General features: G+C 45.9%; 1 protein-coding gene across 1 annotated transcript in view; it reads right to left on the bottom strand.

Annotated features, from left to right (window-relative positions):
• Positions 1–17949, bottom strand: part of PBX4 (PBX homeobox 4) — a 34465-nt gene extending 16516 nt beyond the window's left edge. Inside the window, exons 1-2 of the mRNA XM_075902472.2 lie at positions 17621–17949; positions 10234–10307 (exon numbers count right to left, since the gene is read on the bottom strand). Coding sequence (XP_075758587.1) covers positions 10234–10307; positions 17621–17841 — 295 coding nt within the window. The 5' untranslated portion in view covers positions 17842–17949. The remainder of the gene's footprint in view (positions 1–10233; positions 10308–17620) is intronic.
• Between the last annotated feature and the right edge of the window lie 2073 nt (positions 17950–20022).

Raw genomic sequence — 20022 nt, 5'->3', positions numbered from 1 at the left:
TTACATGCCAGTCTTCTATTTTCAAATAGTTCTGAAACACAGGTGGGCATTGGGACTGTGAGCACAGGGACAAGCGAGCCCAAGGTAGTGTTCCCTGTAAGCAGAGAAGATGCATTCTCTCCCGCCAGCCACCTGAGACTCTCTCTCTTCTCCCATGAGGCGCTGTGGACAAGGGCTGGAAAAGGAGAAAATGTTTGGGACCCAAGCTTGCTGGCCACTCCTTTCGTGGTACAGCTGCCCCCCAGTGGACTGTCTGCAGGACAGCTTTACCTGGCAGGCTCAATGCCCCCAGTGGCCACTCTCAGTTTTGCGTCCCTCCAAACAGCAGCCCCTCCCTTTGCATGTTATAGAAAGAAGTCCCTTTCCCAGGGCTGCCCGTCGTCCTGGCACAACCAAATCATGATCTTGCTTTAAATTAGAAAAAATGGAAGCTACATACCACATTTGGTGGCTCTAGCTCTTACCATTTAGGAGGAGTTCTTGAACAAATGGACTCGCAGACAGAGTTAAGTCAGAGACAGAGTTAAGGTAGTAACACTTTGTAGGTTACATTTCTACACTGGTAAGTCAGAGGTTTACCGTATTTTCCGGCGTATAAGGCTACTGGGCCCCCTAATTTTTTAGTTAAAAAGATAGGTTTTCGTCTTATACCCCAGCACCCCTCCACCTCCCCGGCTTTGCTCCCGGTGTCCCTGGTCTGCTGGAGACGGTCCCCAGCAGACCAGAGGCACCAGGAGCAAAGCCGCAGCAGCGGCGGGGTCCCGCGCCTCTGAGGCTTTGCCAGAGCAAAGCCTCAGAAGCGCGGCACCCCGCCGCCACTTCGGCTTTGCTCCCGGTGCCTCTGGTCTGCTGGGGACCGTCTCCAGCAGACTAGGGACACCGGGAGCAAAGCCTCTGAGGACGCCCCGGCAGTGGGACAGCCCCGGCGCGCCTGGGCTGCCCCGCCGCAGCTTTGCAAAGCCTCGGGGGAAGCCGGCGGCGGGGCATCCCAGGCTTGCCTGGGATGTCCCGCCACCGGCTTCCCCCGAGGCTTTGCAAAGCCGCGGAGGGGCTCGCGCGCCTGGGCTGCCCCGCCGCCTGAATACCTGGCATATAAGACAACCCCCAATTTTTGGGGGATGTTTTTAAGCATCAAAAGTCGTCTTATACGCCGGAAAATATAGTATTTTCTGGCACTCTGTTGAGATGATTAGACCTAAGAAATAGAACTCAGCTCTTTTTTAAAAAAAAAAAAAAAAGATTTGCTACATAACGTATATTGTAAACTCCTCCTGGCATTACTATAATTCACTTAAATTATACACATAATTGCCCAAAGATCAAATATTTTAATAGTTAAATAAAGATATTAAACTCCTCAAAACCAGACCTTCACTGGGGCAGCTGTCATAGGTGGTCAATTTTTAGGCATAATACTTTTCAACATCTCTCTTCAATTAGTTTAATATTGAAGTTACTTTTGTTATTAATAAAAAAATCTGATTTGTTCAAACTAACCAATCTATTTGAAGAATTCATAACCAAGAATTTGCTGCAAGCAGTAGCCTGTTCAAATCAGTGAGAACAAAAGCTGCATTCATTTATATAACAACCCTCCAGAGCCTGGAATCATGAAAAAGGTTTGAACAAACAAAACCATAATTAGCACAGGCACTGTACAGGGTGGTATTAAAATCAGCTTGTGGAAGGGTATTTAGGTATCACAACTTGCCTGCAAGTTATTTTAGTCCACACCATCTTTATTTAGTACAGATTTGTCTCCCACCAAAAAAAGTGTTTGGAACAGTAGAAAAATGAGAAGCTAAGAATTCTTTAAACAAATTCTAGCCTTTGACAGAGGCAAGAGCTAAATCATTTTAGAATCTCTTAAGAAGCAGGTGAATCTCCTTATAACTTTGGCCTGAATTTAAAAAAATCCAATCTCATACCTGCTACCACCATTTGCTACACCCATCTGTCTGCCTATAACTTTGTCTCCTCGAAACACCACCAGCTTTCAGGACTTGGCAAGAGAAGTAAAATGGAAGCATTAAAAACCACTAGTCAATATGCTCCTTCAAATCAGGAACATTTGCAGCACTAGGGTTGCCAGATGGTTTCAACACAAATACCGGACACACTTGACATTACATCACAATCTACATTACATCTTATTTAAAAAATACCGGACGTTTATATTTTCTCAATTGTTTCCCCAAACAGAAAGCTCAAATACTGGACTGTATGGTTCAAAACCGCCATTTTTTGCACCATTTTTGTACAAAAAACCCTCTTGTGCAAGAGCCGTTCTGCCACTTTTTTTCTGGGAGAAAAGCTCTTGCACAAGAGGGGGATTTTGTGCAAAAAGGAGCTGTGTAGATGGAGCTTGCACAAAATGGCGGCTCATTAAGTATTGCTCAACAAATCAGGCAATCGACTCGCCCATGGCAAGTATATTTTAGCCTTGAGTTGCCCCAATCTGATCTCCCAACGCTAGCAAAATGATAATCTGCTAGTCTCTCACATACATTAAAATAAAGACAAAGGAAATATCAGTGATCAAAAACTTCTAAACTAACATGGGTATCGCACACCATTTTCCCCATATAGTACTGTGCAGATTGGTTTGGTCACTTAAGTTTAGTGATGGGCTAGCAATGTATTACCTTCTGGTAGCCCACTGAACCTCTAAGCTAATTAGATCAATTTGTTCATCACTGAATTAATACCTTAATAAATGATTAGTATATCAAACTAGACAAAAAGATCAACACTTTGCAGCTACACTAGGGGAGTACTGCATTTTAAAACACTTTAAAATGTACAACAAGCAAAATTAATAACACAGGGTTGTGTATCAAGACTATTGAACAAAAGTGGGAGTAGCTGGACTTTTTCTGGCAGTTAGATATTACCATGAACAGTACCAGATGATGAATAAAAGAAAAATAAGTTACACTGGAAGATCTATCCAGTGTTGTTCGAGCCCTTAACTAAAATATTTTTTGTTTTTCTTCATTTAAATCATCGCGCTGGGGTGGGGCTGGGCGTGAGGGGTTCAGTGTGCAGGCTGCATTCGGGAGGGAGGCCTACCCCAAGCCTCTCACTGGAGCAGCTTGGAACCAACAGAGAAGCATTTCCATGGCCGCTGCAGTGGGCACAACCAGCGGAAAGGTACATGTGTCCCTGCTGGGGGACAGACCAAGACAAACTCTCTGAAATATACAGTTGATAGCTGTCCCTTTCTCCACCCCTGCCCCCTGATGTCCCAATGGGGTTATAGCTGCCTTGGTTCCCATCACTGGCCCCGGTTGCCTCCCATACTGCAGTATAACCATCCCTCCAACCAGATCACACCCTTTCCATGTAATGAGAGAAAAAAGCATTCCAGGCATATCCCATTGTCATGGAACAACCAAATCCTTGCCTGGCTTTAAGTTATGATAAGAGGAAGCTGCATGCCAAATCTGGTGGTCCTAGCTGTTACTGTTTAGGAGGAGTTCTTGAATAAATGGACTCGGATGGACAGACAGATGCAAATGCTTATCGGATAGTCAAGTAGGAACTCGACTAGTCATTTCACCCCCCTCCCTTGCTGCCCCTATCAGAGAGAGGCAGCAAGGGGGGAGCAGGAGCCGATGTTGGGGGGGAGTTGGCTTAAAAACTGGTTCCCCCCAGCACCGTCTCCACGGGTGGCAGAGAGCAGTGGGGAAAGAGCATGAGCGGGGACTGAAACAGTCCCGCTCACAGTAGCGATGTTAAATTTAGATGAACTGGCTAACCGAATAGTCGATGCAATTTTCAAAGTCGATAAGGGTGCCTCCTCCTCCGAAAGCAAAAGCACTTCAAGGAGCATGGGGCCAGCAGGGGACTACAGCAGTCTCCCATGGTGTTTCAAAGCAGCAACGCCACACAGACTGGGGTCAGCAGGAGAGTCCCCAGCTGATCCCAGGCTCCACATGACATTGCCACTTTGAAATGCCACATGCAGCTAGAGACCCAGCTGGCCCTGAGTTGCACGTGGCATTTCAAACCTGCAGACCCCGGGCTCCACACAGCACTGCCACTTTGAAGCACCCTCTTCCCCCAGCCTTTGCTGCCTCTGATAGAGGCACCTAGGGGGGGAAGCAACTAGTCAACTATCCAATAAGCTAGTTGTTCACATCCATAGCTCACACTGGTCCCAATTGCTGCTCCTCTCCCTTTGAAATGTACAAGAGCCGCCTGCAGCTCTTGTACATTTCAAAGGAAGAGGCAGAGGGGAACCCGCACCAGTGGGGACTGCTTCGGTGCCCGCTGGCACAGGTTCCCAGTGCCTCTCCCCCTTTGAATCCACTATGTTTCCCCTTTATTAATAGATTAGTCAATGGAAAGTCCATCAACTACTCGATTAGCTGATTAATCGAAATTTAACATCCCCAGTATAAACCTGGGACAAAATATAATTTAAGCCTTAATTAGTCTTTTTTTAATCTGTCCAGGAGGTAACCAGACAGATCTAAGTAAGTGTTCTGCCATTCTATTTACGTAGTTATCACATATTCAGTGTTTTAAGCATGACTCAAACTTTCCCAGGCTTAATAGTATGCCCAAATCTTTTTCTAGCCATCCATCACTTTTATGAATCCTTTTGAAAAACACCCTTCAGGACCATAATGCCTTTTACACTGGAGCTGTCACGTACACTAACAAGGTATTATACATTCCCCAGCACAACACCCACTACATATTCATCAAAACGTAAAATAATTATACTACACCAAATGTAATTCCCATCATTTCTAATTAATCCTTAATTAAAATACATCACAACCTGAGGTACCAAAACCTCACTCAGTATGCAAATACAATCATTACAATATATTTACATGTCATTAATTAAAGCTCTGCAGTTCTATAATGAACAGTATGAGATCACTGGTGCCAAAATAAAAATGGTATGCAATTTGTTTAGGCTTGTTTTCTCCTCCAGATTCTCTCTGACAAGGAAACAGAAAAGAAAAGTTAGAGGTAAACACATCTATTGCCTTCATGGCACACAAAATCAGAACCCTTACAATTTCAAGGCACTGTTAGAAGAGGGATATGAAAATGCAGGTCTGAATGGTTCACTATGGACAGGTGTAAAATGACTACAAAACGCACAAGGCATTGGGAGTCAGGAGGCTGTACAGGTGTTTGAGTAGAATTTAATAAACAAGTGATGAGACATAAGGGAATCTATGGAGTAAGAAGATTCCTTTTTAGCAATCTTTTTAAAACAGAACTGCAGAGTAATTAATTGTCTCAGCAGGAATGGGAACTAGCTAATCAGCACTAAATGCATGTAGAAACTGCCCACATTTTATTCATTTTAAGGCATGGTGCCTATCACAATGGCATTTGGTAGCCATACATTTAACAAAAAAAAAAAAAAAAAAAACCACAAATCACTTCCAGCCATCCCTTACTACTACCAGGAGAGAAACCCTTATAATCTCACAATTTAACAAATGGGCCCCTCGTTGCACCCTGACAGCTATCACTAGCCACACAAGGGAGTAAATTCCACAGCCAATGACCCTCTGCTAAGAGCAACAGCTATCAATCCCCACTCCCACCGGAGGGAAGTCCGGTTCTAAGGAATGACAAAGTTGCCTCTCCTGGTCTCAAGTGCTGTGGCAGGACACAGCTTTCTTAAAAGTCAAGCTCTGAAGGTCTTGTAGGATTCTCCACCACCAAGGGGAAGAAGAAAACAAGTTCAGAAGGAAGACAAAGGCCAGTGTGTTTCTGAATGCTAAGGAACAAGATACAGCAATGTAGGAATGTCAACAAACTCAGTGACAAAAAGAAAACATGCATTTAGCCCCCACATCACTTGCCAAGTTCTATAATAGAATGAAAAACAACAAACTGAAATAACCTACTTCAACAGCCAGGAAGGACAACGTACTGACGTGGAAGGGGAGAGGATATATGCTATACGTGGCTAAATAAAACACTTATTGATTAGACAAACAGCTATTAAGGGTGGTCTAGATCGGGGCAGACAAAATACGTCCTGCAGGCTGGATCTGGCCTGCCAAACATCAGGTCTAGAGCCCTCTTGTGCAAGGAACTATACAAAAATTTTAAGCTCCTCAGGGCAGGGGCATATATATATCACAACTCGGGTGTTTGCTGCAATCAGTCAGGATAAGGAAGTCCTCAAAAGCATAATATTTGCTTTTACTTCCATTGATATAGAATCATAGAATAATAGGACTGGAAGGGACCTCGAGAGGTCATCGAGTCCAGCCCCCCGCCCTCAAGGCAGGACCAAGCTCCGTCTACACCATCCCTGACAGATGTCTATCTAACCTGTTCTTAAATATCTCCAGAGAGGGAGATTCCACCACCTCCCTTGGCAATTTATTCCAATATTTGACCACCCTGACAGTTAGGAATTTTTTCCTAATGTCCAATCTAAACCTCCCCTGCTGCACTTTAAGCCCATTACTCCTTGTCCTGTCCTCAGAAACCAAGAGGAACAAATTTTCTCCTTCCTCCTTGTGACACCCTTTTAGATATTTGAAAACCGCTATCATGTCCCCCCTTAATCTTCTTTTTTCCAAACTAAACAAGCCCAGTTCATGAAGCCTGGCTTCATAGGTCATGTTCTCTAGACCTTTAATCATTCTTGTCGCTCTTCTCTGTACCCTTTCCAATTTCTCCACAACTTTCTTGAAATGTGGCGCCCAGAACTGGACACAGTACTCCAGCTGAGGCCTAACTAGTGCAGAGTACAGCGGCAGAATGACTTCACGAGTTTTGCTTACAACACACCTGTTGATACAACCTAGAATCATATTTGCTTTTTTTGCAACAGCATCACACTGTTGACTCATATTCAACTTATGGTCCACTATGACCCCTAGATCCCTTTCCGCCATGCTCCTTCCTAGACAGTCGCTTCCCATCTTGTATGTATGGAACTGATTGTTCCTTCCTAACTGGAGCACTTTGCATTTCTCTTTATTAAACCTCATCCTGTTTACCTCTGACCATTTCTCTAACTTGCTAAGGTCATTTTGAATTATGTCCCTATCCTCCAAAGAAGTCGCAACCCCACCCAGTTTGGTATCATCTGCAAACTTAATAAGCGTACTCTCTATCCCAATATCTACATCATTGATGAAGATATTGAACAGTACGGGTCCCAAAACAGACCCTTGCGGAACTCCACTTGTTATCCCTTTCCAGCAGGATTTAGAACCGTTAACAACAACTCTCTGACTACGGTTATCCAGCCAATTATGCACCCACCTTATCGTGGCCCTATCTAAGTTATATTTGCCTAGTTTATCAATAAGAATATCGTTCGAGACCGTATCAAATGCCTTACTAAAGTCTAGGTATATGACATCCACCACTTCTCCCTTATCCACAAGGCTCATTATCTTATCAAAGAAAGCTATCAGATTAGTTTGGCATGACTTGTTCTTCACAAACCCATGCTGGCTATTCCCTATCACTTTATTACCTTCCAAGTGTTTGCATATGATTTCCTTAATTACCTGCTCCATTATCTTCCCTGGGACAGACATTAAACTGACCGGTCTGTAGTTTCCTGGGTTGTTCTTATTCCCCTTTTTATAGATGGGCACAATATTTGCCCTTTTCCAGTCTTCTGGAATCTCCCCTGTCTGCCATGATTTTTCAAAGATCATAGCTAAAGGCTCAGATACCTCCTCTATCAGCTCCTTGAGTATCCTGGGATGCATTTCATCAGGACCTGGTGACTTGCTGACATCTAACTTTCCTAAGTGATTTTTAACTTGTTCTTTGTGTATCCTATCTTCTAAACTTACCCTCTCTTTGCTTGTATTCACTACGTTAGGCACACCTCCAGACTTCTCGGTGAAGACCGAAACAAAGAAGTCATTGAGCATCTCCGCCATTTCCAAGTTCCCTGTTACTGCTTCTCCCTCCTCACTAAACAGTGGGCCTACCCTGTCCTTGGTCTTCCTCTTGCTTTTAATGTATTTATAAAAGGTCTTCTTGTTTCCCTTTATGCCTGTAGCTAGTTTGATCTCATTTTGTGCCTTTGCCTTTCTAATCTTGCCCCTGCATTCCCGTGTTGCTTGCCTATATTCATCCTTTGTTAGTTGTCCTAGTTTCCATTTTTTATATGACTCCTTTTTTATTTTGAGATCATGCACACCTGGCTCTTCAAAGTTATAAACAGCTTTTATTTTTGGACAAGCATGGCTTTCTGGAGGCAAGCATCTGACGTTCAGCTGTCATGGTCATCAAGGGGAGAGTATACTAGACAGATTTATGTGCAACCGGGTTTTTAAAATATTCTAAAGATAGAATAGCACCTTTGCAAGTTCTCAAAAAACAGTGTTACTGTGAAGGAGGCCAGTATGGACTTCAGTGGAGTAATGAGTTGCTGTGCTCCTCAAGGCAGCATCCATCCCCCCATACATTGCGTGGGTTAAGATGCACTGTCAGTAAATGAAGATGGAGTGTGTGTATCTGGGACACGCGTGCAAGTGAAACATCTATGTCACTATTTATCCCAGTGAAGTATATAAATAAAACTGTCATTCTACAAACATATAATCCAATATAATCCAAAAATATAATTTTAGAAGTTTATAACTCAAGAGTTCAAACAGTAGTTTGAGAGAAGGCCAGATTGGGACAAATCCATTTTAAGTGACAAATAAGAATAAGACACTTGTACCACTATTTAAAAAAAAAAAAACCCCACACTTTGTGAGCAGGATTTTTCGGCTTTCCAGCTGGCCACTCAATGGAGGGGCACATGGCTTATCCTGAGCTATTGTCAGTTACACTGGCACACTAACAAAGGGAATGTGAGAGAGAGGTTTGGGGGCCAAACGTGTTTTAAACTGATTCAGAGCTAAAAGGAAGCTTGTGTGCCTGGGTCACAAAGAAAGCCTAAACCTTATGCTACAGTATGTCCAGGCTTTTATCTGCTTGAAGCCATAACATCTGCTCTCCATAATTTAAATAAGGAACAGACAGGCCATCAGACATTCAAAAACCTATGAGACCAAAACAAATCCAGCGTTACCAAGGTATTGTATCTCTTGTTACAAATATGTTTAAGTCAAATAGAAGTTCAACTTCCAGGTTGAAACAGAGCAAACAAATCCCAAGATGGAAAAAAAATTTAAAGTGTGTTGCGGCACTTGGATTTGTTTCCTTTTAGCAGCCATAAGGTTAGCCCTGGCTCAATGGAAAGAAAACCATATACTATAAACAGACATAAGAGACTATAGCATACCAGTTCACATTTCTATCCCTATAACATTTTCCTCAACTAAAGAAAATTAAGGCCACAGGAATTTCAAATATGCCAGCCATATATTCTTTTCACACAAAAGTATGAGTGTATTGCATTTCATTTGGCATCAAAGGCACTGTGTGATGCTAAAGACATCACTGAGGATAAAACTAGATGTCCTTTAGTTTGGAAATATGGTACAAAAATTAGATGAGAAAATTACAAGCTATTTTTTCAGAAAAGATTCCATATCCAGGGCAGTTTTAGCATATTATATTAAGCAACCTATATAATAATCACATTTCCTCTGGTTAAACAGGTTCTACAAGTAACTATCCTTTAATACAGCATCCTAATGCAGTAAGCTCAAAAGTTTACACAACAAAGCACAACAACACATCCAGAAATTGGTGCCCAGTTGTTTATAGTTGAGCAACTGATACACTGGGTGACCAATCAAAATCCATTTGCTCCTAACAATCCCACTCACAAAGAAAATAAATCGCATAAGCCACCTGTCAACTCAATTTCCTGCTGCTTTTGTCTTTTCCCCATCTTTCTGCTGCCTCTCCTTTTTGTGGTCTAGTCAGTTTTCTAATGTTAATCTCAGTCCCTCCACAATTTTGGAAACATTTCCTTTCAAGGAATAGCATGACATGGCCAACATACTGTTAAAGACACTGGTTATCTGGTTGTCACCCCTTTGTGTCTACCCATGTCTACTCAGATTATAATTGTAATGTTTACATTTTGTTTTTCAAGTCAGAAGCAGTGAGCAGTATTGTTTCTCTCAAACCAGGGCACTCTTGGAAGCAAGCTACAAATAATATGCAACCTACGGAAGTATGAGACAAGAAATCACCACTAAGCCTTAGGCCTTGATTGAGCAAATTATTTTTACAGCTTCTCTCAACTGCACTTGACCCAGGAGCTGTTCATTTCTGACACCCAACTTTCCGAAAATTCCATCAACACACCTGTTTTTTCCTTGATCTCACACAGCACGCTGAAAAGAGCTGGCTTCATTCTGTGGCAATTCAAGGCATGTTTTCTGAAAAGGAGAGAAAGAAAAAATGAATGCCAAATGGAAGGGGGAAGACGCAGAGTGCAAGGTTTATAAAGAACTGATTCCGTGTATTTGTAAAAACGAGCACATCACAGCACAAGATTTACACACATTTGGAAATTCTGATCTCACAGTCACTCAAGATTGCAATCAGAACTCTACGCCAGAATAATTTATAGCCTCGAAATACTTAATTGCTTGTAGTTGACAGAAGAAAAACAGAAGTTAAACTCTGCCAAAAGTATAATTCATATGATGTAGTCAACAAAGGCTTGCTTTCTGAATTACTATTCTTCCACTTGCTCCAACAAAGCAGTCCATCTAAAATGAAAGACACTCTCATTTTTACATTATACAGATTCTGAACATTAAACACAAAACAGAACTCAATTACCATTGATCAAATCAAATATAATTTCTTTTAGTTTAATCAAACTCAAAACAAGTATCAGTTTCCTAACAAAAGGAGACCATCCTAGAACAGAAATGGAAGAAACAGCACCTAGAGGATTGTCAGGATGTCTCTGCAAGAGGAACAAAAGGTAGAGATACTTTTTAAGGAGAGGCTGGCCATAATGAGTCTGGCTGTCTGTTAAGGGACACCTCTTTGCATGCAGAAGGACCTAGTGCCTAAAACTACATCATACATAACTTGCTATAAATTCATAATGTGGAATATCATGCAGAATGTATTTGACTGCATCCTTAGGATGAAATCCTAGTATATATTAACTGATTCTTTAGAGCAGTTAGTTTTGCTGTGAATATATTAAAAAGCATTATTTGCATATAATGGACTACACCTTACCTTGATGCCCCAATATAGTTGTGTCAAAGAAAGGGGTTTACAATAGAAAAGTTGACAACTGTAGCTCGAGCCCCACTAGAATGTTTATCTAATTTTCCAAACAACTAAAAAACATTCTCCTTTTCTACAAGCATGATACTTCCAATGATTGAGACAGACACTGCCTAATTTTTTGTCCTTGTTTATCCAAACAAATTATGGGGGGGTGGAGATTAATACGTATGTTATGCTTGTGGAAAGAGAGAATACATTAAATTACACCACTAGCCATGAGTAAACAATGACCTCTTTATTTCATTGTGCCCGCTGGATAAGATACCACTCCAGAATTATTTCTTATTTGTAGTTCAGTAATGCCCAACAGGCACTGGTCACAGGAAGATGCAGTAGTTGCCTCAAATAGCTTTCAATTGACATGACAAACAGATGAAAGGTATGATAAAAAGATATAAAATACAAACTAATCCGGAAGAGGACAGGCAAAAATGTCTTGTTAGTGCCATTTTTTTGTTGGATGGGTATTATTTTAAATTGGAAAGGATTCCTTTTGCATATGCAATGGAAATTAATTTTATACAAATCTCTAGGAGTCATCTATGTAAATAATCTGTGTTTTACAGAAAGCTGCTAATCATTTAAGGGGACATGGCCAACTTAAAGGAACAGTTCCATCAAAAAAGTTTTAAAATCTATTTGAATGTACTAAAACTACATTACAACATTTCTATTCTGTCAATGCTTTTATTCCTGTTTGACAGAATCTGCATAAACGGTCACATTCACTGCATAGTCAGTTTTCCCAGTATCTGTAGGCCATTCACAAGACATTTTAGAAAGCAGAACATGCGAGCATAAATCCACCAAAATTGTTAAGAAACTGAGTGGCAAGTGCAATATCTAAAACGTATTTAATTTAAAACTATTAAAACAGCAGCCAAGATATGTTGCACAAGTTAAGTATTTTCACGTTTTACTACATTTGGGACTAACATTATAATCTTGTGTACACCAACATATGCAGGGGAGTTATGCTGGCAAGTTTCATACTTTCAAGTGATTACTATAAAAAGTGAAAACATATGAAAGAATTTTGTAATCCTTTACTTTTACTTATGTACACTCTTCATATGCCTGTATATCCTACGAAGCTTGAGAGAAACTACAAAAGGAGTTTTCAAACATCCTAATGAGATATACTCTGCATCAGCAAAAATAAAGCTCTCTATCAAAATATACATGAACGCTGAAATGAATTCCTTTGCCTTTTTTCTTACGTGGCAAGTAATTTGTGCTTTCCTCCCTACCAATGGAGAAGCTCTTTCATTACCATCTCAAGCTGGTCTCTCCTCTAGTCACAGAAGGCATTAAGTTTTATTTCAGTCTCTCAAGAAGCCTTAAAAATAAGCTTGGCCAACTGTTCATGCAGCTATGGTATATTCATTTTTGTTGTCCAGACATTTGTTGTAGGATCACAATACACAGATGAATACTTACTACTTGAAAATCTCATGTACCATAGTACTTCTCTGAAGAGACAGCAAGGACATCAGCTATGGTACAACTCACCCCCAAAAAATGATGCCAATTCTCAGCTATAGTCAAATATGTACCTGCCATTCCATCTTGGTTGCTAGACAAACTGTGAACCATCATCCTCACTCGGTTAAATAAACACACACACATTTCTCTGGGGAAGATTTTTAAAGGGACAAAATGGCAACCAGGCATCTGTCTTGCACTGGAAGTTAGGTTCCTGCCATTTGTGCATTTAACTAAATAATTTTAAAATAACAAAAAAGTCATCACCTGAGGTTGTGGTGAAAAGAATGTTTAAAGTATGTTCCAAACCAGAAGTAGCCCCCCTTTTTAGATGCTTTCTTTATTAAAGAGAGATCATCCTGTTATTCCTTATATAGCGACATGCCAGCTATTGGCAAGGGGTTAAAAACACGCAATTTTCTTACAAGACCTCATCAATAACATTTACGACAGTCAGCTGAAAGCCTTGCACAAATATTCAAATAGAATATAAGAATTAAGCAAAACAGCACAAGTTGAAGTCCACTGACTTACTTCAATACATGGAGTCAAGGACGGTATAATGCACACTATCAGCTAAGTAGATCAATAGCTACCCATAGGCAAGCAGCCTGAGAACAAAGGCAGCTGAAAAGAAAGCCAAGTGGGTTCTATTGTCCTTGTTGGATGACAAAACCACCAACTCCAGGCCTTAAAACCCAGCTCTCTTAAAAACAGACCTAAAAATACTGATTTACACATTAAGGAAGCTAGATGTGCTGTAGGTTCTCAGAAATAAGCTCTCCAGAAGTTGTTACATAGCTAATATGGCCAATATTTATTCTTGTATAGAAGGATACAATTAAGGAACCCATTTGATACCAATATTAATGTAATTTTTGGCAGATAAATTTTAAATAAAACCTTCAGCTCTTCAGTTTTTAACTTGCAATCTAAAACTTAGAATATAAACACTAAAGGTTCTGAAACTCAGAGGCCCCAATGAAGTTATGAGAGTCTGAAACCCAGTACAGTACAATATGCAGGTTTTTTGAATACTGAGTAAAATTAAACTCAAGCAAACACCACATCTGGAGCTAAATCATGGCTAAGCCATCTTGCAGGTAGGTAAAGCAGAACAACAAACAAACATCCTTGACCGCATATGTGCTACTGGAGTGGTTACACACTGGCTTTTGAGGAACGTGGTTTTGCTTTCTACACAATGACTTGTAGGCTTGCTTAACAAAATTTTCAGTTTGCAAGTAAACTGCACAAATGGACCCATTATTGTCTATAATGCAAGAACCTATTTTGTGCATGCACAATCTCACATTAAAGGGCATTTTTATAAAATTTAAGCCTTCAAAAACTTTGTGCTTAAAAATTAACATTTTTTCTGAAGTTTTTGTTTTCTAAAAACAGTGAAAATAGCTAAAGCACTTCAGCCCACACAAAAAGCACTAGGATCCCGTAATTTAATTATTTTTCACAGGCAAAACAAATTGTTCAGCTCTCCTGCAGGTAAGTTTTGAAAATCCAACAGAACTACAGTGTCTTATGTGACATACATTACACTGTGCATATATTTACTATACAGTAGCAATAAAGAGCTTTAATTGTGTGTTACAGTGACTGCTGAGGACAGCAAGCATGTTAGGGTATGGCTCATACCACCACGGGTACTGGAAAACATGTACATTTGAAATAGTAATAGCATCCTCTTCAGTAATGTTTTTCATTTTAACATGCATTATTTTAGAGCAGCAATGAGCAACCTAGACTAGTGTGTGGGTCACATGAGTGGCACTCCCTGTCAGTGGGCCATAAGATTATCATAACCAAGATGGTCTCCCAGGATAGGATACTTTTGCTAATTGTGCTTGCATACCCTGAATTTGCAGTGTGCACAAATTAAACTGTAGCAGTGCTTTGATTGGATGCAGAGGCGCTCTCCGTCAGTCAATGTTGCATGCAATCAGCACGCACCTCATTTCATATGCCCTGGCTTTACATGTGTCACTTTAGTAATATCAGTAGGAAAATAGTTACACGGACAGAAACCCATTGAATCCAGCAATCCTGCATGTGGACAAAGGTAAACAAACAGTCTTGCAGGCCACACACAAAACCCCAATGTCCCACATGTGGCCCTTGGGCCGCAAGTTGCCCATCACTGTTTCAGAAAAAACTAGGAATCCTATGGCACCTGAAAGAGAAACCTATTTGTCTATAAGCTTTTGTGGTAAACACACACACACCACCACCACCACTTCATCAGATGCATGGAGACATGCATTCCATAAAATGGTTTTTACCCACAAAAGCTTATGCCCAAATAAATCTTTTAGTCTTTAAGGTGCCATAGGACTCATCGTTTTGGCAGATACACACTAATGCAGCTACCCCTCTGTGATGACGCAGTCGGGGTTCCCCCATTCCTGCACCCCCGTAGCAGTAAGAACAGACTCCGCCAGTCGTAGAATAGAAAGAGGTTTATTGTTCCTTCAGGATACAGCACAGCACATATGTGATGTGGCTACAGGGACCAGGGCCAGGATGCCTCCGCCCTAGGGTTAGGGGTCCATGGCCCCAGCTTAGCCTCTTCTCTTCATGCTTCCCTGACAGCCACTGCCTCCCTCCCAGGCCCTGCCCCCCAGCCAGGTGCTGGTCTCCGCCTTCCTCCCTTTGTCTCTCTCCCTGGGAGGCTGAGCCTAGGTGTCTGAGTTAATCCACATTTGGGAAAGTCAGTGAGAATCTCATATCACAGCGCAGGGGGACCCCAGGCTACAGAGCAGACAGCACCCCCACTGCACCACACTTCGAGACTGATTTAGAGTCAGGGGAACACAGACGAGCACTTCCGAAGAATCCCTCTCACTCAAAGTAGTCCAAACTATCATTTGAAAAATACATAAAACAATATCTTTACTCAGTAAATGCAGTATACAAAACCAAGTTTACCACAAACTCTCTCCTAGGAGACTCCAAGATCATTTTTTAACTCAAGAGTTATATGGTAGGAATGCGCAGCTACAATTTTGCTTATCTTCAGATCATTCCAGACACATTTATGGGCCTGGGATTTATTTTCAGTAATTCTGTGTACTTAGATAAATCATTTTCATTATAGTTTCCAAAAGTGTAGTTAAAATCTGCTCTACCATTTCTGAAACGATGCAGACCACGAGGTGCCATTGCTTATATTTGCAAGTTAAACCATTTCCAGCTCCAATTCAGCTGCTGACACCAACAGGTAGTTTTCCTAGTACAAAACTTAAATGTCAGGATAAATAAACTTTTCAGAGTACATAAGTAATTTATAGTGAAGCCATCCAAACACCTAACCAAAGTCACAAATCACTGTCTGAAACCTGATGCATGGGTGTTTATTTTGCTAATTTTATAAGCCAGATACATCTCTTAACGAATGTTATTCACTGAAATTAGTTACATCCCCTGGAAGATCACAAGAGAGTACAATATGCACAAAAGACAATGTACTCAGGGAGGCTTTTTTCTTTAAATGGGTAATAAAGACATAATGGAATCAGGTGCTGTGAAAACTGCTCACACATAGCTCTGTCAAAGCACCTTACACCTGAAATGTCATCTGCCATTTAGTTCCTGTGTGCAGTGCACATGCCCCTCTCCCTACAAAACACACAGTACTCTACCATAGTGATAGAAATGTAGCCGTGTTAGTCTGGGGTAGCTAAAGCAAAATGCAGGACAATGTAGCACTTTTAAAGACTAACAAGATGGTTTATTAGATGATGAGCTTTCCTGGGCCAGACCCACTTCCTCAGATCAAATAGTGGAAGAAAATAGTACTCTACCAGACACTTAAATCCTGACCTGCTTTTACAATCTTGCCATTATTCTACTCCTAAGCCAAATCACCCAGAAGTTATGCAAGAGGCAGAAAACATTTTCTCTTGTGACTGGAGCTATGATCTGAACTCCAATCTCCAGTAGTAAAATGAAAATGCACCCATCCTCAATTAAAACATAGCTTGTAAAAATAATTAAATCAACTAACCTCTAGGGAACCATATGCAAGTGTTAAACAGTACCACAGTCTGTTATGAATGGGACAAAGATACAGAATCTCTCCACAAACAAACAAAGTAACTGTTCATCTCCCACACTGAAAGCCTCCACACTTATTTCTACTGGGGTGATGATAAAGTCTAGTTAAAATTTTCCCCTGAGCAGATCTAGCAAGTGAGGCATTCAAAAATTAAATCTACATCCCCAAAACCTTTAAGAGCAGCTGAAAAAAAAAAGGAATGGCTCAGAAAAATAAAAGTGAATATAGAACTTTGGACCTTTAGGTCACTAGTGCCATTACAACTAGCGAGTCAAAGATATTCCTGTTAGCTGACTTCAGTAAGTAACCTATGCGAAATAAATTGATCTCAATTGGATTCTTAGATGATAAGCGTCTAGATCATAGAAAACCTCCATCACCTAACTGCTCCTGCCCCAGAAAGAGAGGGTAATAGAACCAGACTGCTCCATCCATGAGACGGGACCGCTCCAGGGAGGGCAGCGGCGACCCACGCAGGAAACAGCCCGAGAAGTTTGTCTGACAGCTGACCGGACTGCGGGGCCTTCAGCCTCCAGGGGGTGGGACTGAGGACACGCGACAGTCCCGTCAGCGAGCCCACAGCCCAGGCTCGCCCCACGGCCGGGCCCCGCGCCGCTCCAGGACAGGCCCCGAGCCCGCCCGCCCGCCCGCCCGCGCAATGGGGCAGGAGCGGCCGGGGCCGGGTCCTGCGGGCCGCCCGCTGACAACCCGAGCCAGCCAGCACCCAGCGCGGCCCGCCGGCCTCGCGCCAGCGAGCCCCGAGAACGCGGGACCCTCCGGGCCCCGCCCCGCCCCGCCCCCGTATTCCCGCCCCCGGGCCCGTATTCCCGCCGCCCCGCCCCCGGGCCCCCGGACCCCCGCCCCCGGGCCCCGCCGCACCTGGCCTGCGCCTCGTCCAGGCTCTGGTCGGTGATGGCCATGATCTGCTGCAGGATGTCCCCGGTGTCCTGGGGCCCGGCGGGCGGCGGGCCCGGCTGCAGCCGGTGCGGCGGCGGGGCGGCGGCGGCCGGGTCCCCGGCGGAGGGAGGCGGCGGGATGCCCCCGGGCAGGGGGACCCCCGCGCCGTGCGCCGCCGCCAGCAGCCGGGACGGGTCCTCCATGGCGGGGCGGGGCGGGGCCGGAGCAGCCTCGAGCGGGCTCCCGGGAGGGCCCGAGCGCCTCACACAACAGGCCGCAGCCCAGCGCCGCGCGGCCCCGCCCCCCGCCGGCCACGCCCCCAGCGTGCGGCCGCCGCGACGTAGCCAGCGCCGCCCCCTGCCGGCCCGACGCGACCTGCCGTGCTCCGCCGGCCACGCCCCCTGCTGGCCCCGCCCCTTCACTTTGCCCGGGGCGGGACCTCGACCTCGGAGCAGCCTGCCCCTCCCTCCGCCCCCCCACCGCCTGCCCCCCCCACCCACCCCATCTATCTCCCAGCCTGCCCCCCCACAACCCGCCCCCATCTATCCCCCAGCCTGCCCCCCACTGCCCCCCCCCACAACCCGCCCCCATCTATCCCCCAGCCTGCCCCCCACTGCCCCCCCACTGCCCCCCCACAACCCGCCCCCATCTATCCCCCAGCCTGCCCCCACTGCCCCCCACAACCCGCCCCCATCTATCCCCCAGCCTGCTCCCCACTGCCCCCCCACAACCCGCCCCCATCTATCCCCCAGCCTGCCCCCACTGCCCCCCACAACCCGCCCCCATCTATCCCCCAGCCTGCTCCCCACTGCCCCCCACAACCCGCCCCCATCTATCCCCCAGCCTGCCCCCACTGCCCCCCCACAACCCGCCCCCATCTATCCCCCAGCCTGCTCCCCACTGCCCCCCACAACCCGCCCCCATCTATCCCCCAGCCTGCTCCCCACTGCCCCCCACAACCCGCCCCCATCTATCCCCCAGCCTGCCCCCACCCGCCCCCCCACAACCCGCCCCCATCTATCCCCCAGCCTGCTCCCCACTGCCCCCCCACAACCCGCCCCATCTATCCCCCAGCCTGCTCCCCACCCGCCCCCCCACAACCCGCCCCCATCTATCCCCCAGCCTGCTCCCCACTGCCCCCCCACAACCCCCCCATCTATCCCCCAGCCTGCTCCCCACCGCCCCCCACAACCCGCCCCCATCTATCCCCCAGCCTGCTCCCCACTGCCCCCCCACAACCCGCCCCCATCTATCCCCCAGCCTGCTCCCCACTGCCCCCCCACAACCCGCCCCATCTATCCCCCAGCCTGCCCCCACTGCCCCCCACAACCTGACCCCCATCTATCCCCCAGCCCCCCCTGCCCCCCACAACCCGACCCACATCTATCCCCCAGCCTGCCCCCCACTGCCCCCCACAACCCGCCCCATCTATCCCCCAGCCTGCCCCCCACTGCCCCCCACAACCCGCCCCATCTATCCCCCAGCCTCCTCCCCACTGCCCCCCACAACCCGCCCCCATCTATCCCCCAGCCTGCTCCCCACCCTCCCCCCACAATCCGACCCCCATCTATCCCCAAGCCTGCTTCCCAATCGCCCCCCCACAACCCGACCCCCATCTATCCCCCAGCCTGCTCCCCACCCGCCCCCCCACAACCCGACCCCCATCTATCCCCCAGCCTGCTCCCCACTCGCCCCCCCACAACCCGACCCCCATCTATCCCCCAGCCTGCTCCCCACTCGCCCCCCCACAACCCGACCCCCTTCTATCTCCCAGCCTGCTCCCCACTCGCCCCCCACAACCCGACCCCCACCGCCTGCTCCCCACCCGCCCCCCCCACAACCCGACCCCCACCGCCTGCTCCCCACCCACCCCCCACAACCCGACCCCCATCTATCTCCCAGCCTGCTCCCCACTCACCCCCCCACAACCCGACCCCCACCACCTGCTCCCCATCCGCGCCCCCACAGCCCGACCCCCACCGCCTGCTCCCCACCCGCCCCATCTATCTCCCAGCCTGCTCCCCACCCGCTCCCCCACCACCCGACCCCCACCGCCTGCTCCCCACTCGCCCCCCCACAACCCGACCCCCATCTATCCCCCAGCCTGCTCCCCACTCGCCCCCCACAACCCGACCCCCACCGCCTGCTCCCCACCCGCTCCCCCACAACCCGACCCCCACCGCCTGCTCCCCACCCGCCCCCCCACAACCGACCCCATCTATCTCCCAGCCTGCTCCCCACCCGCCCCCCCACAACCGACCCCATCTATCTCCCAGCCTGCTCCCCACCCGCCCCCCACAACCCGACCCCCATCTATCCCCCAGCCTGCTCCCCATCCCCCCCGCCCCCCACAACCCGACCCCCACCCCCAGCCTGCTCCCACT

This window comes from Pelodiscus sinensis, chromosome 31, assembly GCF_052426305.1.
Source record: "Pelodiscus sinensis isolate ZL-2025 chromosome 31, ASM5242630v1, whole genome shotgun sequence".
In the NCBI taxonomy this organism is placed as follows: domain Eukaryota; kingdom Metazoa; phylum Chordata; order Testudines; family Trionychidae; genus Pelodiscus; species Pelodiscus sinensis.
The sequence above is the reverse complement of the archived record's forward strand: the minus strand, read 5'-3'. Positions and strand labels throughout refer to the sequence as shown.